At 42.3% G+C, this 20,275-nt stretch overlaps 1 protein-coding gene across 3 annotated transcripts in view; it reads right to left on the bottom strand.

The window, feature by feature from the left end:
• Positions 1-20,275, bottom strand: part of RNF130 (ring finger protein 130) — a 118,450-nt gene that overhangs the window by 14,032 nt on the left and 84,143 nt on the right. For all 3 annotated transcript variants that reach the window (XM_047777865.1, XM_047777867.1, XM_047777864.1), the window contains exons 4-5: positions 10,341-10,412; positions 7,694-7,776 (exon numbers count right to left, since the gene is read on the bottom strand). In XM_047777865.1, coding sequence (XP_047633821.1) covers positions 7,694-7,776; positions 10,341-10,412 — 155 coding nt within the window. The remainder of the gene's footprint in view (positions 1-7,693; positions 7,777-10,340; positions 10,413-20,275) is intronic.

Here is a 20,275-nt window from a genome sequence, read left to right as displayed (position 1 = left end):
AGGAGAGTAGAAAGTAACATCCTTGTGACTGGAAATAAGTCACAGAGGGTTTGCATTCTTAAAAAAGGAGCCTGTGCCCTTTGGAGGGGAGAAAAGATTATGAGGGTGCTGTCAAAATCATTTCTCAAGCTTAAGCACCTCCCCTAGGCAGCTCTGAGAAGCTGAAATGAGGCCACACAAAGCCTGAGTCCTGGCTGAGCAGGGACAGGGGCAGACGCCAGGACAGCTGTTCTGGGTACCTTTGAAGGAGCTATAATCAGTCTTGGGAAAAGATAAAAGAAATTTTGAGAAAGATACCAAATTGGGCCACAGTATGCCTTTTAATTTGTTGATCTATAATTTATACAGAGCATATAAGTAGTTTTATATACCAGTTTTAAAATGCAGTTTTGACTTTAAAAAGAGATTCAGAAAATTGTTTTAATTGGGATTTGGAAGAAACATTTATGTTCATAGCTTCACCCCAAACAATACATCCTGCCCACCCACTGTCACTTGGTGGCTTTGTACCCATTTCTTTGGGTACAATGATCTTGACAACTAAATATATCAATCTAGTCTGAAACTTGCAGATAATGCAATAAACCAGAACCTCATCATCCCTGAAGGCTTTTATTTAAACCTGATTGTTTTTACATAAGGGGTGAAAGTCACCAAATCACAGGCAAGACCTAAACCCATTGAGTACACATCAGGTACTGTCACGTCTGTTACCTGTTCCTCACACCCAAGTCTGAGCATATTCCAAAAGGGAGATGAAGGTCCTGACCCCGGAGTTCCACTGAAGGGCTGTTCTCAGAGATGGGTTTACACCCCAGCCACTGTGAACCATGCCAGGGTTGGCTGTGGTCTAACAAAGACTAGAACAAGGCCTTCAGTCCTTTTTGAAGACAAAGAATCCTTTAGGTTTGACATAAATGACAGATCCTCTGCCTTACGAGAGCACATCTGCTTAACATCTGGCATTTGTTTTGGGGAAACCCATGGACCACTGAGGGTTTGGTCAGTGTTGGGTAGGGATGGGTGGCCGGGAAGGTACTCTAAGCCAGTTCTATGCAGAGTGGACGATGGACTTTGGCCAGTTGACAGAAGAGAAAGGGTTAAGTGATCTCTGCTGTGGCTGCTCTGGTGTGGGACAGCTTACTTCAACCAGCTGTTTGTGGAGATGCTGATTTAAGCCAGCAGTAATGGCATGGCGGTAAAGTTTGGCTCTTGCCTTCCCACTCTTAACAGCATTTTTGCTCTTTCCTTATTGTCTTGCCTTTCTTTCTCATTACTGGTTATTCAGGAAGAACAAAATGGTATAATCCCATATTTCTTTTTTCTTTCTTCCCTTCTTTTTTTTTTTTTTTTTTTTTTTTTTTTGCTTTTCAGGGCTACCTGCGGCATAAGGAGGTTCCCAGACCAGGGGCTGAATTGGAGCTACAGTCACTGGCCTATGCCACAGCCACAGCAATGCCAGATCCAAGCCGTGTCTGCGATCCACACCACAGCTCATGGCAATGCCAGATCCTTAACCCACTGAGAGGCCAGGGATCGAACCCGCAACTTTATGGTTCCCAGTCAGATTCGTTTCCACTGTGCCACAACGGGAACTCCCCATATTTCATTTTTAAAACTGCATAAGTTGAATGTTCTCTATTTATCTGTTCCTTAAACTTTAGTTATACAAATTTCTTTTATGTTGGGGTTCTTAATTGTTTCCTTGTAGGTTTGCTGACTAAAAGAAAGTGCCCAGCTTCTTGCTGTGGGGCACTGTAATGAAGGAAAACAAAGGCTAAATGGTTCTCTAGGGATAAAATGAGAGAGAAAGCCTCCTTTCCTTAAAATCCAAAATCCAAAAGAAATACTTTCTTTTCTAAACCCTCCCCCAAAACTTTCCCTTTTCACCATCTGCCACCCCATGGCTTTCCCACTACCCCCAGCCCGCCTGTGAGGAGAGCCAGCAAGCTGCCCCCTCCTCTGGCCACCCTATCTTTTTGGGCCAGCCCCTGCACCTGGCCTGGAGACTGTCAGGCTAATTCCCATAGCACATCTCTCTCTTCTGAAAACAAAACCTAACAACTTTCCTCTTCACCACTGGCCCTTCTGACACAAGCCCACCACTGCTTCAGGCCATGGGTGAAATTGTGGTGCAGAGCTGCTCTTACTTCTTTACTCCATCACATTCTCTTTACTGCTTGCTTCTATCTCCTCAGTCCTACCGTTTTGCCAAGCTCCATATGGCCTGCCCGGCTTCCTGAGCAAACTTCTGCTGCTACAACTGTCTGGGCCTTGACAAAATGCACTTTCTGATTCTCAGCTGCCTCATCTGAACAGTATAGGGGTGGGATGCGGTGGGGAAGGTTGAGTGCCATCTACCTTGTGAGGCTGTTTGGAGCAATGAAAAATGTAGAAAAAGCACGAAGGATGTGAAGATGAAGGATATTATTAAACATACATTCAGGCAAAGTAACATCAACATTTCACACAATAACCTGCTACATGGTCAGAACACTGAGTGTGCCTCAGGGCTCTGCAGGCCCAGCACCAGAGTGACCTTTTACAAGCTTGCAGAAGAACCACAGGCATCCCCAGGTACCTCAGAAGGTGGCACCTGGGGCTTCCAGACCTTGAAAAGAAGCCCCTTCTCACTGTTATAAAAGACTCAAATAATAAAAATGCACATAAAGCAGAAAAGAGCCCAACATATTTAGGGCTGAGTGGTATACGAGGATGGAAAGCAGATCCTGTGTTGAGGAACAGTGGAACGTGAAAACGACAAGCATATCAGAGCTTCAACAAAAGTCCTTTATTCCTCTAAGAAATACACTGGGATACAGAATGTGAAATGGATAGAACACAAAAGGAACAAGACCAATAATGCTGAAATACGATGCCTTCCCACTCTCCTACTTCCCACACATGCCATAAACTAGAGTGATCAGAACAACGGCAGGGGGCGGGGTGAGGAGTCTACACTGAAGGTGAGTTTTCACAGCTCTGCAGCCTCTTGGTGCCGTGCAAGAACCTGGCAAATATAAAAGGATACAGGATTATTAAAGGTCAGAGACAAGAACTCTTTCCCCCGAGCTGGGACTGGCAGCAGATGCTGTTTAAACAGGGCCCCTCCTCTGTGGAGGGGGCATCACAGTAATGCTTCTGCCAGCAGCCAGATGACTGACCCATTTTGGCTCCCAAAGTGGCATCCTGGACATACCTTTATCCAAGCTGCAGCGCTCTACTTCTGAAAAGTATTTTTAACTACTAAAAAAATTTGTGGCTGACCTTTCAATAAGAGAGGTCTAAATAAGGTGCCAGTTTTCCAGTTTCTAAGACTTGTTGGCTAACATTCAAAGGATGATCAACTGTAATCAACTGACACAAGTAGGAGGTCCCAAAGCAATGCCAACTGCCATCTGTCCACAGTAAATTAACACGACAGAAGATGAAAAGTAAAGGTCATATGACAAAAAGCCAGCAACCCATGAGAGTGTTGCTATTTACAGAACGCCTTCGTTCAGTCTGCAGATAGGCTTGTTAAAAGGAAGGACAGACAGACACAAAGGCACCTGGGCTTTTCTTCTTCCCTTACTCAGGAGAGGAAGAGACAGGGAGTACAGATCCTTTCCAGAGCCTGGCTGTGAAGGGGAGAAGCTTTGCAGTGAGTTTAAAAGAGTTATGAAAACTGGATAGAAAATGCTGGAGCATGATGAATGGCTTGTGGGTAGAGATGGAAAACCAAAAACTGAAGGGAGCAATCAACAGAGCAAGGTCCTTGAGAAAGGGAAGGTGTTGGCACTCAAGTTGAAAGAGCACATCAGAACCAAGGAGCCTGTCCTCTTCTCCTGACAGGAGGGAAAGCTGCAAGGGTGGCTGTGGAGGCAGGCACATGTGAAGGCTTGGGGTCAGCAGGCTGGGAGAATTTCAACTATTATTTTTTCTGTGAAGTTGATGGTGAAGTTATCTGATGAGAGTCGTAGTAAAGGGGTGAGTGATGGTGTTTATGAAGAAGGAATGCATCTGGATGCGCTGCTTGAGTAGGCAGAGCCTGTCAGGGAAAGAGCAGGGCTCTGGGCCGTGCTCCAGGACCAGCTGGAGGGCTGGTCTCATGGGAGGCAGGGAGGTACCAGAGCTGTCTGGCAACCAGAGCTAGAGGAAGACACAGCAGAGTCACACCTGGCTCGGTTTTAAAGACCTACAGATGAAAGAGTAAGGGCTGAGTATCTGAGGCAGAAGAAATAAACCAAGTAGCAGCACAAAGCAAGAGTTAATTTAAAGGTACCTGAGAGGACACATACACAATGGAATACTACTTAGTCACAAGAAGAAGCAAAATGCCATTTGCAACATGGATCGACCTTGAGACTCTCATGTTAAATGAAGTAAGTCAGAAAGAGAAAGACCAGTACCATATGATACCACTTATCTGGAATCTAATACATGGCACAAATGAACCTATCTACAGAAAAGAAACAAACTCATGGACACGGAGACCAGACTTGTGGTTGCCAAGGCGGAGAGGGAGGGAGTGGGATGAACAGGGAGTTTGGACTTAGTAGATGCAAACTATTGCGTTTGGAGTAGATAAGCAATGAGATCCTGCTGTTTGGCACAGGGAACTATATCTCATCACTTGTGATGGAGCATGATGGAGGATAATGTGAGAAAAAGAATGTATGTATATATATATACATATATATGTATAACTGGGTCACTTTACAGCAGAAACTGACAGAATGTTGTAAATCAACTATAATAAGAATTTTAAAAAAGGTACTTGAGGGAGTGCCTGTTGTAGCTCAGCAGAAATGAATCCCACTAATATTCATGAGAATGCAGGTTTGATCTCTGGCCTCGCTCAGTGGGTCAGGGTTCAAGCACTGCCATAGGTTGCAGATATGGCTTGGATCCTAAGTTGCTATGGCTGTGCATAGGTCGGCAGCTGCAGCTCCAATTCAATTTCCAGCTTGGGACCTTCCATATGACAAGGGTGCCCACAAAGGTATTTGAAAGGAATCAACTGGAAAACAAAGGCTTGGAGAAGATTTGGAGGACAGATGAATATCTGTGTATAGTCATCCTCCTCTAGATCAGTGGTTCTCAACTGGAGATGTGTGGTTGTCACAACTGTGTGTGGGGGTGCTACTGGCATCTAGGGAGTGGAGCTGAGGATACTGCTAAATAACCCCAATGCACAGGCAGCTCCCCCACCCCCCCGGAATGATTTGGTCCGAAATACTGAAAGATCCTGCTCTAGGTCAAAAACCATCAACTTCGGTCATACAAAATGTTGCTCAGTGTGCAAAGTTAGTTTTTACTGCACTTGAGAACCATACTGTTAGCACCATTTCAGTGAAGTGAAATATTCTGCTGAGCATGCTGTGCAACAGAGAAAGCTACACCTGCCCCAGAGTGAAAGGGAAAGTCAGGGAAGTGGGCATGTAGAGTCCAGACAAGGATCTAGGAACACAAGACAACTAAGAAGCAGTGTCCTAACTACAGGTACAAAGAAATGCTGTTAAGTTTGCCAAATTCTAATACTCAAAAGCAGACCACAAACACAAAGATTGAGCCCACTCCTCTGGCGGCAGGTGCAGCCATAGAAATGGCTGAGATCAAGCGAAGCTCTAGACTTCAACAGAGGGCATGGCCTTCCAGCATCAGTCACTTGGGTACTTAATTAAAAAAAACATGCCCAGGGCACCCCTCAGGATGTATTTCTGAAAGCTCCCCACTGATTCTGACTTTTGGAAGGAAAAAAGAGAATTAAGAATGAAACTCTGGGAGTTCCCATTGTGGTGCAGCAGAAATGAATCCAACTAGGAACCATGAGGTTGCGGGTTTGATCCCTGGCCTCACTCAGTGGGTTAAGCATCCAGCATTGCCATGAGCTGCGGTGTAGGTCACAGACTTGGCTTGGATCTGGCGCTGCTGTGGCTGTGGTGTAGGCCAGCAGCTGTAGCTCCAATTAGACCCATAGCCTGTGAACCTCCATGTGCTGTGGGTGCAAGCCCTAAAGGGCAAAAAAAACAAAAACAAAAAACAAACCAAGAATGAAACTCTAGAAAAGACAATACATGGGGAGAATATGGAGCAAGTGAGCCAGCATCACCTAATAACCATTAATGCTTTTGGAAGCCTTTACTCTTAGGCTCCAGATGGTTCCAAGGAACCCTGGACTGAGACAGGAAGACAGAGAATTTGGAAAGACTTGGCTTCTTCCTGGCTATTCCAGTGTCAAAAGAAATCTGTCCAGGTAAAAACACTTTTAAAAAGCAAGATTATGCTTGCTGATTATGCTTTATAATGTGTCCTACCGGTCTTTTTTCCTGATTAGTACAGTTGACCCTTGAACAATGTGGGAGGGTGGTTAGGGCTGCTGACACTCATGCAGTTGAAAATCCACATAACTTCATAGTCAGCCCTCCATATTCAAGGTTCTACACCTGCACATTTAACCAACTGCTGCTCATGTAGCACTACAGTATTTAGTATTGAAAAAAAAAATCCACACATAAGTGGTGGGCACAGTAAAACCCTGTTGTTTAAGGGTCAACTGTATTTGTATAGTATCTTTAGCCTCATGTCTTTAGACTGGAAAAACATAATTATATATTTTAATTTTCTGTAAGAGAGCTTATATTTAGTTTTATAGATTTCCCTTTATATGTGAGCAAAATGACTTGAGTTCCAGAATCTTGGTTTCCTGTTTCAGATATGGAATTATTTTTAAATTCTGATTTAAAAAAACTAGCTCTTTCTAGCCTCAAAATATATAACTTTGTGAAAAAGTAAACTAATACAAGTAGCTTCTGGAGACAACTACTCCTAATTATTTTATTCACTCACACGTTCTGTATTATTAGATGATAGATGTTGTATGGGTGTGTTTTAAAGGAGAGGGGAGAAGGAAGAGGAAGAATCTTTGATTTTAGGCTTCTCAGTACATGACTTCGTATTTTTCCAATCAATGCTCAGAATTGCATATCTTAATAATCCACACTCCCTAGCTTGAGACAGCACCATGGGAGAAACCCAGACGCTGGTAAATAACCTCTGCTCTTTTTAGGGCACCAGAGAACAGGAGAACACCCTTCTTTTGCCCATAGATGTGGCCCTATGTAAAGAGCAGAACTTGATCTTGGCTCCCTGAGTTGTGTGACCTGGCAGCTCTACTGCTGACTTCAGCCCCCTTCATCGGACAATGGGGAGAGAAACACTGCCCATCTTATAGGAGAGTAGATGGAAACATCTCAGAGCAGAGTGCCCGCCGTGGTGCATCTATCAGTCCTCCCCACTCTACACAGCCTAAGTTCAAGAGAGACTTCATCCAAGTCCCAGTGCCCACTGGACACCACTGAGGCTTCACTGGAAGGCCTAGTGATGTACTCTGATTCAAGAAGGAGAGGAGCAGTGGCTAGTTCTGAAATCCACAGAAGTTGTAGAAATAAAAATTCTTGATCTTAATGCATTCAGGCTACTGATGTTCCTGGAGATGTGCCTCTGTGTTTCTCATAACAGAGAAGGCTCTATAGTCAGTTCCTGCTGAGGCAGCACAGCTTACCATTATGTGCAGTGTGCAGCCAGGCCTCTGATGCCAGAAAAGCCGTGGGCGAGGTGGCTCTCAAAAGCAAGTGGACACCCACTCTGAAAGGGAGACTTACAAATCACATTACTATCATTCTTTTTTAAACAAAGAAAGTTGACATACTTGCAGGGGAGAATCCGGACAACATCATTCTGCTTATAGCTCTCTATGCAGACTGCACAGTGATCAAAGTCTGGGTCTGTTTCCTGAAATGAAAAGCACAGGAACAAAAGTCATATACTGAAGCTAAAAGCACCTAAACGAAGGAGGTACAATCCAGCCAAGATTCTTCCTGTGGTAAACAATGATTATAAGGTGAAAGGTTATAGAAAAATGTACTATGTTTCCATGTGCTTATTAACTATATCAACTCAAATTATATCTAAGCCAATCTATTCTGCTTTTTAAACTATGGTGTAACAATTAATACTAATTCTATCTGTGAAATGTCTTAGAAGTCAGAGTACTATTTTTTTTCCAAACCAGCTATCGCCTTGGACTGTCCCCTTATCTTCTGCTCACTACTGCTGCATCACTCCTCTGTTCTGAAGAGGTTTCATTGGGTCCTCATCAGGAGGCTCACCTGGCCACACAGCTAAGTGCAGGCAGAGAAAAGGATGAATCCCTAAAAGACTGTTATCTAGGTTGCCCCAAGGATGGGAGCTGTGCATCTGGTCACAGATTTGGGATAGAGAATAGTCATGGACTCAATTCTGCTAGGTCTTTATCTAGCAGGTATTTGCTAGGGGTCAGGAAGAGTCAGCCAAGTGTCTGGTCATGCAGGGTAACTGATTTTCATCCTCCTTGGGGACAGGGAAGGGATCTCCGAGCTGTCATAAAACAGGGCACTACCACCTAAGACAGGAAAGGTGAGACCATCTGCTGGGTCACTACCCCTTTGACTGAAACTCAGTGGGACAATTCTTTACACATTTAGGAGGTACAAAATAAGACGAGGAGTTGGTTTTAATAAGGAAAGATAATTTTGTCTTAATGTAGGGGACAAAGTAGGATGGGTAGGTTAGACCAGCTCCAGGGAAGTTCAAATTAATGTTGCAGCTGAAGGCCATAAGGTCAAAAAAGTATTTATATGGGGTGACCACTCCTCAGGGGTTAAAGTGCAGCTGTTGTAATGATCCTTACATTTAACATAACGTGCATATTAACATGCAAGTGTTTTTTCTTTTTTCTTTCATGTACCATGAAGTTCACTGAAAATGTCTCCACCTTCTGGAGTTGTGTCAAGGAAAACTAGATGTGGGGTGTCAAGGCAGTGGGAATAAAAATGAGTCGAGTCAAGAAAGCAGTAAAACTTAAGAGGATGGAGAATCATCTCTAATTATCCTTCTAGAGCTCTCTGTTAAAAAATCAGAGTTGGGGAGTTCCCGTCGTGGTTAATGAATCCGACTAGGAACCATGAGGTTGCGGGTTCGGTCCCTGCCCTTGCTCAGTGGGTTAACGATCCGGCGTTGCCGTGAGCTGCGGTGTAGGTTGCAGACGCAGCTCGGATCCCGCACTGCTGTGGCTCTGGCGTAGGCCGGTGGCTACAGCTCTGATTCAACCCCTAGCCTGGGAACCTCCATATGCCACGGGAGTGGCCCAAAGAAATAGCAAAAAGACAAAAAAAAAAAAATCAGAGTTGGGGAGTTCCCATTGTGGCGCAGTGGAAACAAATCCAACTAGTAACCGTGAGGTTGCAGGTTCAATCCTGGCCTCACCCAGTGGGTTAAGGATCCAGCACTGCCGTGAGCTGTACTGTAGGTCGCAGACGGGGCTAGGATTTGGCATTGCTGTGGCTGTGGCCAGTGGCTACAGCTCCAATTTGACCCCTTCCATATGCCATGGGGGTGGCCCTAAAAAGCAAAAAAAAAAAAAAAAATTTGAAGTTGGTTTTGGGGCAGAAGACAGTTTTGGTTTTATGCCTTCAGAATGTAATTTTTTCATTATCTAGAATGAAAAAATATATTGAATATATTGAACATAGGGTCTCTTATTAAGTTGCTGTTTGGTCCTTAGAAGAAGCAGTGCTCTCTCATAACCTGAGATCTGACTAGAGAATTTAGGTTAGCAGTCTCAGCCATAGATAGCCTCTCTGATTCACTTCCCCTAAAGCCACCAGGCCCAACCCTAACAATCTCTTCTTCAAATTGCTTAGCCCGCTTATGAGGAAGCACCTTGTTAACCAACACTCCCTTGAAATGTGGGTCTCCAGCTCTCTAGCTTACTGGTGAAGAACTAAAACACAAAGGAGAGAGGCAAAGTCTCAGAATGCATATTCCTGGCTACTTAGAGCCCTTCCTCAAAGTACACTAGGCTTTAGCAGAAGGAAATGAACACCACAGCTAGGGAGACCATACTAGTCCAGTGAAGGCAAAAATGACAAGAACATTTAAAGTCCAGGAAAATTAGAGAACTGAATGGAAGGCCTCCAAATGACAGGTATACTAAGGGAAAGATTTCACAGAGAAGCTAGTTTAAAGTAAAGCATTAGGCAGTATGCTAGGAGGAAAAGAATAATCTAACAAACGCTGGTATGGGAGGGGGATTATGTATATGTATTTGCCTGGGTCCACTTTGCCGTGCAGCAGGAACTGGCACATTGTAAATCAATTGTACTCTAATAAAAAGAAAGATATCAGAATAAAATATCAGTATAATGGAAAAAATATAACAAATGGGACATAAATGGTTAGGGTACGTTCTCTCCCCTCAAATGAAAAACAAAATACTTTATTGCTTTTATAGTGTTAAAATGATTTCATTACTGTACCTTATCACCCTTTTTGACCGTTCTGGTTGTCAATTTGCTGATGGCTTTCTTGGCTGCATCTCCAAGACGACGCTATGAAAATTGCAAAGAAAAACTGACATTAGTTCAAGATCTCCGGCTGATATACATATATTTTTTGATATTTCAGTGAACTTTATTAAAATTTTTAAATTGAGGTAAAACACATTGATATAAACACATTGGTAAAACACATTGATATACACATTATACTAGTTTCAGGTGTACAACATGATTCAATACTTGTATATGTTTTGAAACGATCACAGTTAAGTCTAGTTAACATCCATCACCATACAGAAATTTTCTCTTCTTGTGATAACTTTTAAGATGTACTCTAGGAGTTCCCGTCGTGGCGCAGTGGTTAACGAATCCGACTAGGAACCATGAGGTTGCGGGTTCGGTCCCTGCCCTTGCTCAGTGGGTTAACGATCCGGCGTTGCCGTGAGCTGTGGTGTAGGTGGCAGACGCGGCTCGGATCCCACGTTGCTGTGGCTCTGGCGAAGGCCGGTGGCTACAGCTCCGATTAGACCCCTAGCCTGGGAACCTCCATATGCCGCGGGAGCAGCCCAAGAAATAGCAAAAAAAAAAAAAAAAAAAAAAAAGACAAAAAAAAAGATGTACTCTAGATGACGTTCTTTATTTTAAAATAATTAGGTATATGAAGTCTCTATTATCTTACATTACCTCTTATGTCATATTATGTGACAGGTTTCTAAAAAAGCAATTAAAAAATTAGGAAAACTGGCAGTTTTCCCAAAGATTTATTCACTAGAGTGAATAAGTGTACATAGCAAAAAAAAGCCGGGTGTCATAATCACCACTACATTTTATATTTAATAAGCATTTGAAACATTACCGTATTATCAATATCTAGTTCTTGTACATATCAAACCTACTGTCACTGTTTTAAGAGCCTTCCCATTCTGCTCCAAGAATAACCACTATGAGATCACAGTGAAAGGACACCTCTAATGTTCCTTAAAATCTCTCATCACATCACCACGTGGGGCGAAGGGATGCAGTCACGTGCCCTGTCCCTACCATGTTCCCTGACCTCAGGAAGGTGTGTTTATCTTTCAAGGCTTGAGTTTTTCCTCATTTATCTGAGGGGGTTAGGTCAGGAAATTTCTAAGGTTGAATTTTTTGAGCATTTTTCAGACACTGCCAGGATTGTTAGATACCAAGGACCCAAAAATGAAAAGACAGTGCACTCCTAACACCTTGAAAAGCTAACTGAACTGGAGAACATACCAGTAAACACACTTTAATCAGCACGTGCCCAGGTGGCATGGCAGTGCAGGAGGACAAATGAATGCAGGTGGGCCTGGGGCAGGGAAGAGGAGGAATGTCAGGGAAGGTTTTGCAGAAATGATACCTGAGCTAAGACTTGGAAAGGTGAGTAGAAAGGAGTTAGATAAAGAAAGTATCGGGGTAGGAAGGGAGATTCTGGACAAAAGCACAGACTAGTGAAGACAAACAGGTGTGAAACACAGGCATGGGAAGGAAGTTATAGTTTGATGTAACAAGGGTGAGTATATATTTTATTGTTCAAATTAGAATGTTTTGAGAGTCAAAGGGCCCAGCTAAAAATTATACTGGGACAATAGGTACAAATCAAGACCATCTCAGACACACTGGGATAAATGGTCACCTTGCACATAACCAGATCCTAAGTGGCGACAGGAGGCAGATGATGAGGCTAAAGGAGAATGGTGGGGGCTAAAACAAGGAAGACCTTGGGATTCTAGTCTGAGGATAAAACAAAAACAACAAAAATTGAGGAGAAATTTTAAAGTACACAAAAGAAAACAGAATTAAAGGAACTGCTAATGTATTTATCATTGAGCTTTAATTATCAACATTTTACCTATATTCTCATCTATTCTCCCCTCTTTATTGTGCTAGAGGATTTCAGAGCACATCACAGGTATTGTATGATTTCATCCAGAAAGTCAACCAAAGTGAACTATGTTCAGCAGATATGGGTTTTTGTTTGGTGTCACTGTCTTACCTAACAAAATTAATAATAATTAATCAACATAATCTCAGACATAAGCTAATACTCAGATCCAGTTGTCTCTAGAACGTCTTTTTATAGTTGGCTTGCTTGAGTCAGGATACCAAGTCCAAACTTCATGCATTTGGTTGCTATGTCTCTCAAGTCTCGTAATCTGTGAGTCCCCTCTATCATATGTATAATACATATGTTTAAAAAACAGTCTTATGGAGATAAAACTGACTAAACTGCATAAAGTGTAAAACTTGATGTTTCAACTAGACCCATAAAACCATCACGATAATCAAGACAGTGTATCATCTCCCCAGATTTCCTCATATCTCTTCCTAACCCCTTCTTCCTGCCACCCTTCCATTTTATACCATGACCTACTTTCTGCCACTATAATCTGTATTTTTCAGAGTTTTAAATAAATGGAATGATACAGTATGCCCTGTTTTTTTTCTTTTTAGGGCCGCACCAGTGGCATGTGGAAGTTCCCAGGCTAGGGGTTGAATTGGAGCTACAGCTGCCAGCCTACACCATAGCCATAGCAGAAATGAGAAGTGTCTATGACCTACACCACACACAGTTCATGGTAAAGCTGGATCCTTAACCCACTGAATGAGGCCAGGGATCAAACCCACAACTTCAAGAATACTAGCTGGGTTCATTACCACTGAGCTACAATGGGAACTCCAACATACACTATTTTGTGCATGCTTTCTTTCACTCTGCCTAATTATCTTGAGATTAGAGCATGTTGTTGCATTCATTAACAGTTCATTTCTTATGCTATGTAGTAATCCCACTGTATAGATGTACAATTTACATATTCTTTTCCCTGTTGATGGGACATTTGTTTTGTTTTCCAGTTTGAGCTATAATTAATAAAGCTAAAAACAACATTCTGTACTTCTAAGAACATACATTTTCCTTCTTTCTGGCGTAAAAGGTTACAAAGTAGGGAAGGCTGGCTAATACGGTAGGCATGTGTGACCTTCTAAGAAACTTCTAAAGTGTTTTTCTCTTTCTTTCATCACACCCATGGCATATGGAGGTTCACAAGATAGGGGTTGAATTGGAGCTGTAGCTGCTGGCCTACGCCACAGCCACAGCAATGCCATATACGAGCCATGTCTTCGACCTACACCACAGCTCACGGCAAAGCTAGATCCTTAACCATTGAGCGAGGCCAGGGATCAAACAAAAGCATCCTCATGAATACTAGCTGGGTTCGTTAAATGCTGAGCCACGATGGGAACTTCCGAAAGTTTTTCAAAGTGAGTGTACCATTTTACATTTCCACCAGCAGTGTATTTAAGAGACTTTTATTTATTTAAAAGACACACAAAGCATGTTCCCTGATTCTCTTCCCTGTCTGGTCATGGGGGAGTGTTGTAATACTGATGTCTGATTCTGCTTTAAGGTCTGTGTGGACCTCTTACCTCTGTGGAGGGCACTTGCTGGTGCTGATCCCATCCCTGTCTCTGAGTACAGGGGAGGGACAACTATGAGAGGGTCAGGTATCAAGGGCCACGAGGTGGGGAGGCAAATGGAATCGGTGGGTTTTCAGGAGGGAGAATGGAAGATGACCTGGAAGAGTTTCTCAATTCAGAGTTGGAACATTGCTGAAGGGAGGTGTTTTATGAAAGTCCACCTCTCCGCCCAAACAAGTTGGCCATGGAGAGTAGACTTCTCTGACTCAAGAAGGAAATGGGCTCTAACACTGCTCATTGCTTCTTAGTTGGACATATCCCAATGCTTCCGCTCCAAGTCAAAGTTCTCAAGTCCCTGCAAAACCTCATTCATGAAGTGTGCAGGGTGGTTTGTTTTAAGACACAGCTAACTGAATTGCATCGTTGAAAAGCTCTGTGATGTTGCTACCCTCAGCAGCTGAGACAAAGTGCAGGGAAAAGTTCCAGACAAAACTGAACCTTTTTTGAGCCGCTTTTATGTCTTTACCAATTTTATTGGCCACCAGATACACAGGATGTCCAGCCTGAACTCCCAAAGCTCTATTTCCCAAGGAGCTCAGGTTCCCGTAGATGACTTTCCTCTGCACATCAAGTACCGTGATTCAGGGGTGGACCCTGTGGTAGGAGGTGTATGTCTTCTGGAACTGCACCTGGCCTGTGTCTGAAAAGTCCACCAGGATGGCTTTACCCTTCATCATGGCCATATGCTTATACAGGGTCTAGGGTGTACATGGACAGCTGCTGTGGCTGAAACCCATCTATGAGGAATCTCCATAAATTTGGATGTACCCATGGTGCTGTCCCTCAGGAAGATGATCTTTACGTTGTCATCAGCATTGTGTTTATCTCGGTTTAGCTCAAAGGGTTTGGCTCTGTCCTGGGCCCTTGGCTCCTGGCTATAGTGGGGATCAGCTCACGAATGGACTATTGTCACTGCCAGCCTGTCATTCTCCCAAACAGGCCCTCCATTTGGCTCAGGGCTCAAGAAGGGACCAGAGAGGTGGTTCCCACATGTTGAGCCTGCCATCTGGGAGGCTCTGTCCTCAAGGGTAGTCTTGGGTAAGGGCTGGAGAGACCAGGGATGCTGCAGGTCAGCCTACCCTTGGCCAGCTGCCCCCCCAGGCCATGTGTACCCCTTCTGCCCTCAACCCTGCATCGTCCCAGATACCCTGCTAAGTTTGTGATCATGTGGTTTTCCATTTTCCTGTTAATATGATAAATTATAGATTAATTTTTGAATGTTAAATCAACCTGTATTCTTGGGATAAATGCCACCTGGTCATGATGAATTATCCTCTTTTATATATTGCTGGATATGATTAAAATTTGTTTAGAATTTTTGAATCTAAAGTTCAGATGGGATTCTGGTCTACAGTTAGTTCTCTGTTTTTGTTTGGTTTTGGTATCAGGATGAAATGAGATGTATTCCTGTCTTTTTAATTTTCTGGAGTTTGTATAGAATTACTTCTTCCTTAATTTTTTTATTAGAACTCACCAGAAACCATATGTACATAGGGTTTTCTTTTTGGGGAAGTTTTAAACTAAAGTGCAGTTTGTCTGATTGACACAGGGCTATTTAATTTATCTATTCATCCTGAGTGAGCTTTGGTCATTAGTGTCTTTCACAGATTCAGTGAAACTTCATTTCATAGAAGTTGTCAAATTTAGTGGCACAAACTTGTTCATAAAATTTCCTTATTATTCCTATAATCTGTAGTGATTTCATTTCTCTCCTTTTTTTCTCTTTTTTGCTATTTTAGGGCCACACTCATGGCATATGGAGGTTCCCAGGCTAGGGGTCCAATCAGAGCTGTAGCCGCCAGCCTACACCACAGCCACAGCAATGCCAGATTCGAGCGGCATCTGCGACCTATACCACAGCTCACAGCAAGACCGGATCCTTAACCCACTGAGCAAGGCCAGGGAATCAAACCTGTGTCCTCATGGATCCTAGTCAGATTCGTTTCCCCTGAGCCACGAGAGGAACGGAACTCCATCTCTCATTTCTGATATTGCTAACTTGTGCCTTCTCTTTTCCTCTTGATCAGTCTGGCCAGAGACTTATTAATTTTATCGATTTTCTCAAAGAACCAGTTCTTAGAATAAATTTTCACTTTTTCTGTTAGAAAACTAGAAAGTTCACCAGGTACTGCTCTGATCTTTCTCATTACCATTTTTCTGCTTACTTTGGTTTAATATGTACTTCTTTGCCCAATTTCTTAAGGTGTAAGCTAGTACTTTTATTTATTTATTTATTTATTTATTTATTGTCTTTTTTGTTGTTGTTGTTGCTATTTCTTGGGCCGCTCCTGCGGCATATGGAGGTTCCCAGGCTAGGGGTTGAATCGGAGCTGTAGCCACCGGCCTATGCCAGAGACACAGCAACGTGGGATCCGAGCCGCGTCTGCAACCTACACCACAGCTCATGGCAACGCCGGATCGTTAACCCACTGAGCAAGGGCAGGGACTGAACCCGCAACCTCATGGTTCCTAGTCGGATTCGTTAACCACTGCGCCAAGACGGGAACTCCCAGCTAGTACTTTTAATTTCAGGCCTTCCTCTAACATAGAAATTGCTTTAGTGGCATCTTCAAAATTTTGATATATTGTGTTTTTCAATTTCCTTCAGTTCAGATGATCTTCTGATTTCCTGTTTGATTTTGTATCTCGTGTTATTTAGAAGTTGGTTTCCATATATTTGAAGGTTTTCCAGAGATTTTTTGTTATTGATTTCTAATTTAATTCCAAGAGATCAGAGAACATACTTTCTATGATTTGAATCCTTTTAAATTTATTGAGACTGTTTTATGCCCCAGAGTGCACTTCAAAGGAATATATATTCTGCTTTTGTTGGATGGACTGTTCTATAAACATCAATCAGGTCATGTTAGTTGATTATGCTGTTCAAGTCCTTTATATACTCAATGATTTTCTGTCTACTTATTTCAACTACTGAGAGGGGGTGATGAAATTTCTGACTATAATTGTAGGTTTGTCTTTCATTTTATCTATTTTAAAACTTTGTTATTAAGTGCACAGATGTTTACGTGTAACTTTTTTTTTTCTTTCTTTTTTTTTGTCTTTTTGCCTTTCCTAGGGTCGCTCCCGCAGCATATGGAGTTCCCAAGCCAGGGGTCTAATTGGAGCTGTTGCTGGCCTACACCAGAGCCACAGCAACGAGGGATCTGAGCTGTGTCTGCAACTTACACCACACACAGCTCATGGCAACACCAGATCCTTAAACCAATGAGCAAGACCAGGGATCGAACCTGCAACCAGGGATCGAACCTGCAACCAGGGATCGAACCTGCAATCATGGTTCCTAGTGGGATTCGTGTAACATCCTCTTGAACTGACCATCTATTATTAAGAAATGACTTTTATCCCTGACAATAAATAGGTTTGTTCTGAAATCTTCTGATATTAATTAGCCATTTCAACTTTACTTTGATTTGTGTCGGTATGGTATAGCTTTCCTCATCCCTTTTTTTTTTTGTCTTTTTGGGTTGCACCCGCGGTATATGGAGGTTCCCAGGCTAGGGGTCCATTCAGAGCTGTTGCCACTGGCCTATGCCAGAGCCACAGCAACACGGGACCCAAGCCGCCTCTGTGACCTACACCACAGTTGATGGCAACGCTGGATCCTCAACCCACTGTGTGAGGCCAGGCAACAAACCCACAATCTCATGGTTCCTAGTCAGATTTGTTTCTGCTTCGCCACGACGGGAACTCCTTCCTCATCCTTTTAACCTATTCGTATTTTTATATTTAAAGTCAGTTTCTTGCAGGCAGCATATTGTTGGGTCTTGTTTTTAACCCAATCTGCTAATCTCTGCTTTAAATTGAGTGTTTAGACTATATACTTTAATATGGTTACTGATATGATTATGTTTATATTTACCATTTTGGTTTTTTTTTCTATTTGTTCTATCTGTTCTTTATTCCCTTTTTTTGCTTTCTCTGTTTTCTTTAGGATTGAGGGCTTTTTTTTTTTTTTTAAATTTACAATTCCATTTACCTCCTTTGTTGGCTTTAGCTGTAATTCTTTATTGTATTATTTTAGTGGTTACTTTAGGATTTAAGTATACATCTTTAACTTATCTTAGTCTAATCTCAGTCTAAGAGCCTTACAATAGTATTGCTTCATTTCTTCCCTCTCAGCCTTTGCGCTATTGCTGTCATCCATTTTACTTTATGTATTCTGTAACTCCATAATATATTTCTTCACACAGATAACTGTTACAAATTAAAAAAAACTGAACTGTGCTAAAACCACATAAGATTTACCATCTTAAACATCTCTAAGTGTACACTTCAGTATTGTTAAATACAATCATAGCTTTTATGCATCAAATGTCCAAAACTCTTTCATCTTGCAAAACTGAAACACTACACCCATTAAAACAGCACTCTCTCCTTCCAACCCCTGAGTCCCTGGCAACCACCGTTTTACCATCTTTGAATCTGATTACTCTGGGTACCTCATATAAGAGGAATCATACAGTATTTGTCTTTTTGTGACTAGTTTGTTTCACTTGGCATGATGTTCTCAAGGTTCATCTATACGGTATCATGTTCAGAATTTTATTCCTTTTAAAGGCTGAATGTTATTCCATTGTATGTATATATCACATTTTCTTTATATATTCATCTACTGTTGGACACCTGACTTGCTTCCACTTTTGGCTATTGTGAGTAAAGCTGCCACTGAACATGGATATAAAAAAATCTCATTGAGTTCAATTCTTTTGGGTATATATCCATAAGTGAAAATGCTGGATCATATGGTATTTTTTATGTTTAATATTTTGATGAATTGCTATATCATCTCTCATAGTAGCTGCACCATTTTACATTCCTGTTGGCAATGTATAAAGGTTCCAATTTCTCCTCATTCATGAAACATTTTCATTTCTGTTCTTTGGATATTAGCTTTCATGGTTATAAAGCAGTATCTCACTGTGGTTTTCATTTGCATTCCCTAATGATTAGTGATGTTGAGCATCTTTTCATAAGATTACTGGCCTTTTTTTTTTTTTGCCTTTTTAGGACCATACCCTTGGCATATGGAAGTTCCCGGGCTAGGGGTCAAATTGGAGCTGTAGCCACCAGCCTACAGCACAGCCACAGCAATGAAGGATCCGAGCTGCGTCTGCAACCTACCTATACCACAAATCACAGCAATGCCAGATCCTCAACCCACTGAGTGAGGCCAGGGATCGAACCTGAGTACTCATGGATGCTATTTGGGTTCACTACCACTAAGCCACGATGGGAACATCTTATTGGCTCATTTGTATATCTCCCTTGGAGAAATGCCTTTTAAAGTCCTCCGCCTATTTTAAAAATCAGGATTTTGTTGTTGTTGTTGTTGTTGTTATAGATTTGTAGGAGTTGTTTTTATATTCTGGATATTAACCCCTTTCAGATACATGATTTGCAAAAGTTTTTTTTCCCATTCTATGGGTTACCTTTTCATTCTATTTATTGTTACACCTTTGATACACAGAAGCTTTGAATTTTGATATAGTCCTATTTATATATTTTTTTTATTACTTGTGCTTTTAGTGTCATATCCAGGTATAAGCTCTTACGTTTTAGATGTATTTTCTATTTTCTAGTTTTAGCTCTTATGTTAAGGTCTGTGACCCATTTTAAGCTAATTTTTGTATATGGAATAAAGTAAGGTTCCAACTTTTATTTTTTTGAGTGTGGATATCCAGTTTTTTCAGCACCATGAAAAGACTGTGTTCCTCACTGAATGGTCTTGGCAGCCTTACCAAAAATAATTTGAATATATATGTGAGAGTTTATTTCTGGGTTCTCAATTCTATTCCACTGGTCTGTCTGTCTTTATGCCTGCACCATTTTTTGGGGGGTGGGTGGGTCTTTTTATGGCTGCACCCATGGCATATGGAGGTTCCCAGGCTAAGGGGCAAATGAGAGCTACAGCTGCCCACTTACACCATAGCTGCATCTATGAGAAATCCAAGCCGCATCTGCGAGCTACACCACAGCTCACAGCAACACTGAACCCTTAACCCACTGAACACGGCCAGGGATGGAACCCACATCCTCATGGATGCTAGTCAGATTTGATTCCGCTGAGCCACAATGGGAAATCCCACCATATTGTTTTAACTAGTGTAGTTCTGTAGCAAGTTATAAAATCAAAAAGTTTGAGGAGTTCTCATCGTGGCGCAGTGGAAACGAATCCGACTAGGAACCATGAGGTTGTGGGTTTGATCTCTGGCTTCCCTCAGTGGGTTAAGGATACGGCGTTCCCATGAGCTGTGATGTAGGTCACAGACACGGCTCGGATCCTGCGTTGCTGTGACTCTGGCGGAGGCCGGCAGCAACAGCTCCAATTAGACCCCTAGCCTGGGAACCTCCATATGCCAGGGGTGTGGCCCTAAAAAGACAAGAGACAAAAAAAAAAA

This window comes from Phacochoerus africanus, chromosome 4 (genome assembly GCF_016906955.1).
Source record: "Phacochoerus africanus isolate WHEZ1 chromosome 4, ROS_Pafr_v1, whole genome shotgun sequence".
Classification (NCBI taxonomy): Eukaryota; Metazoa; Chordata; class Mammalia; order Artiodactyla; family Suidae; genus Phacochoerus; species Phacochoerus africanus.
This window is presented reverse-complemented; position numbering and strand designations above follow the sequence as displayed.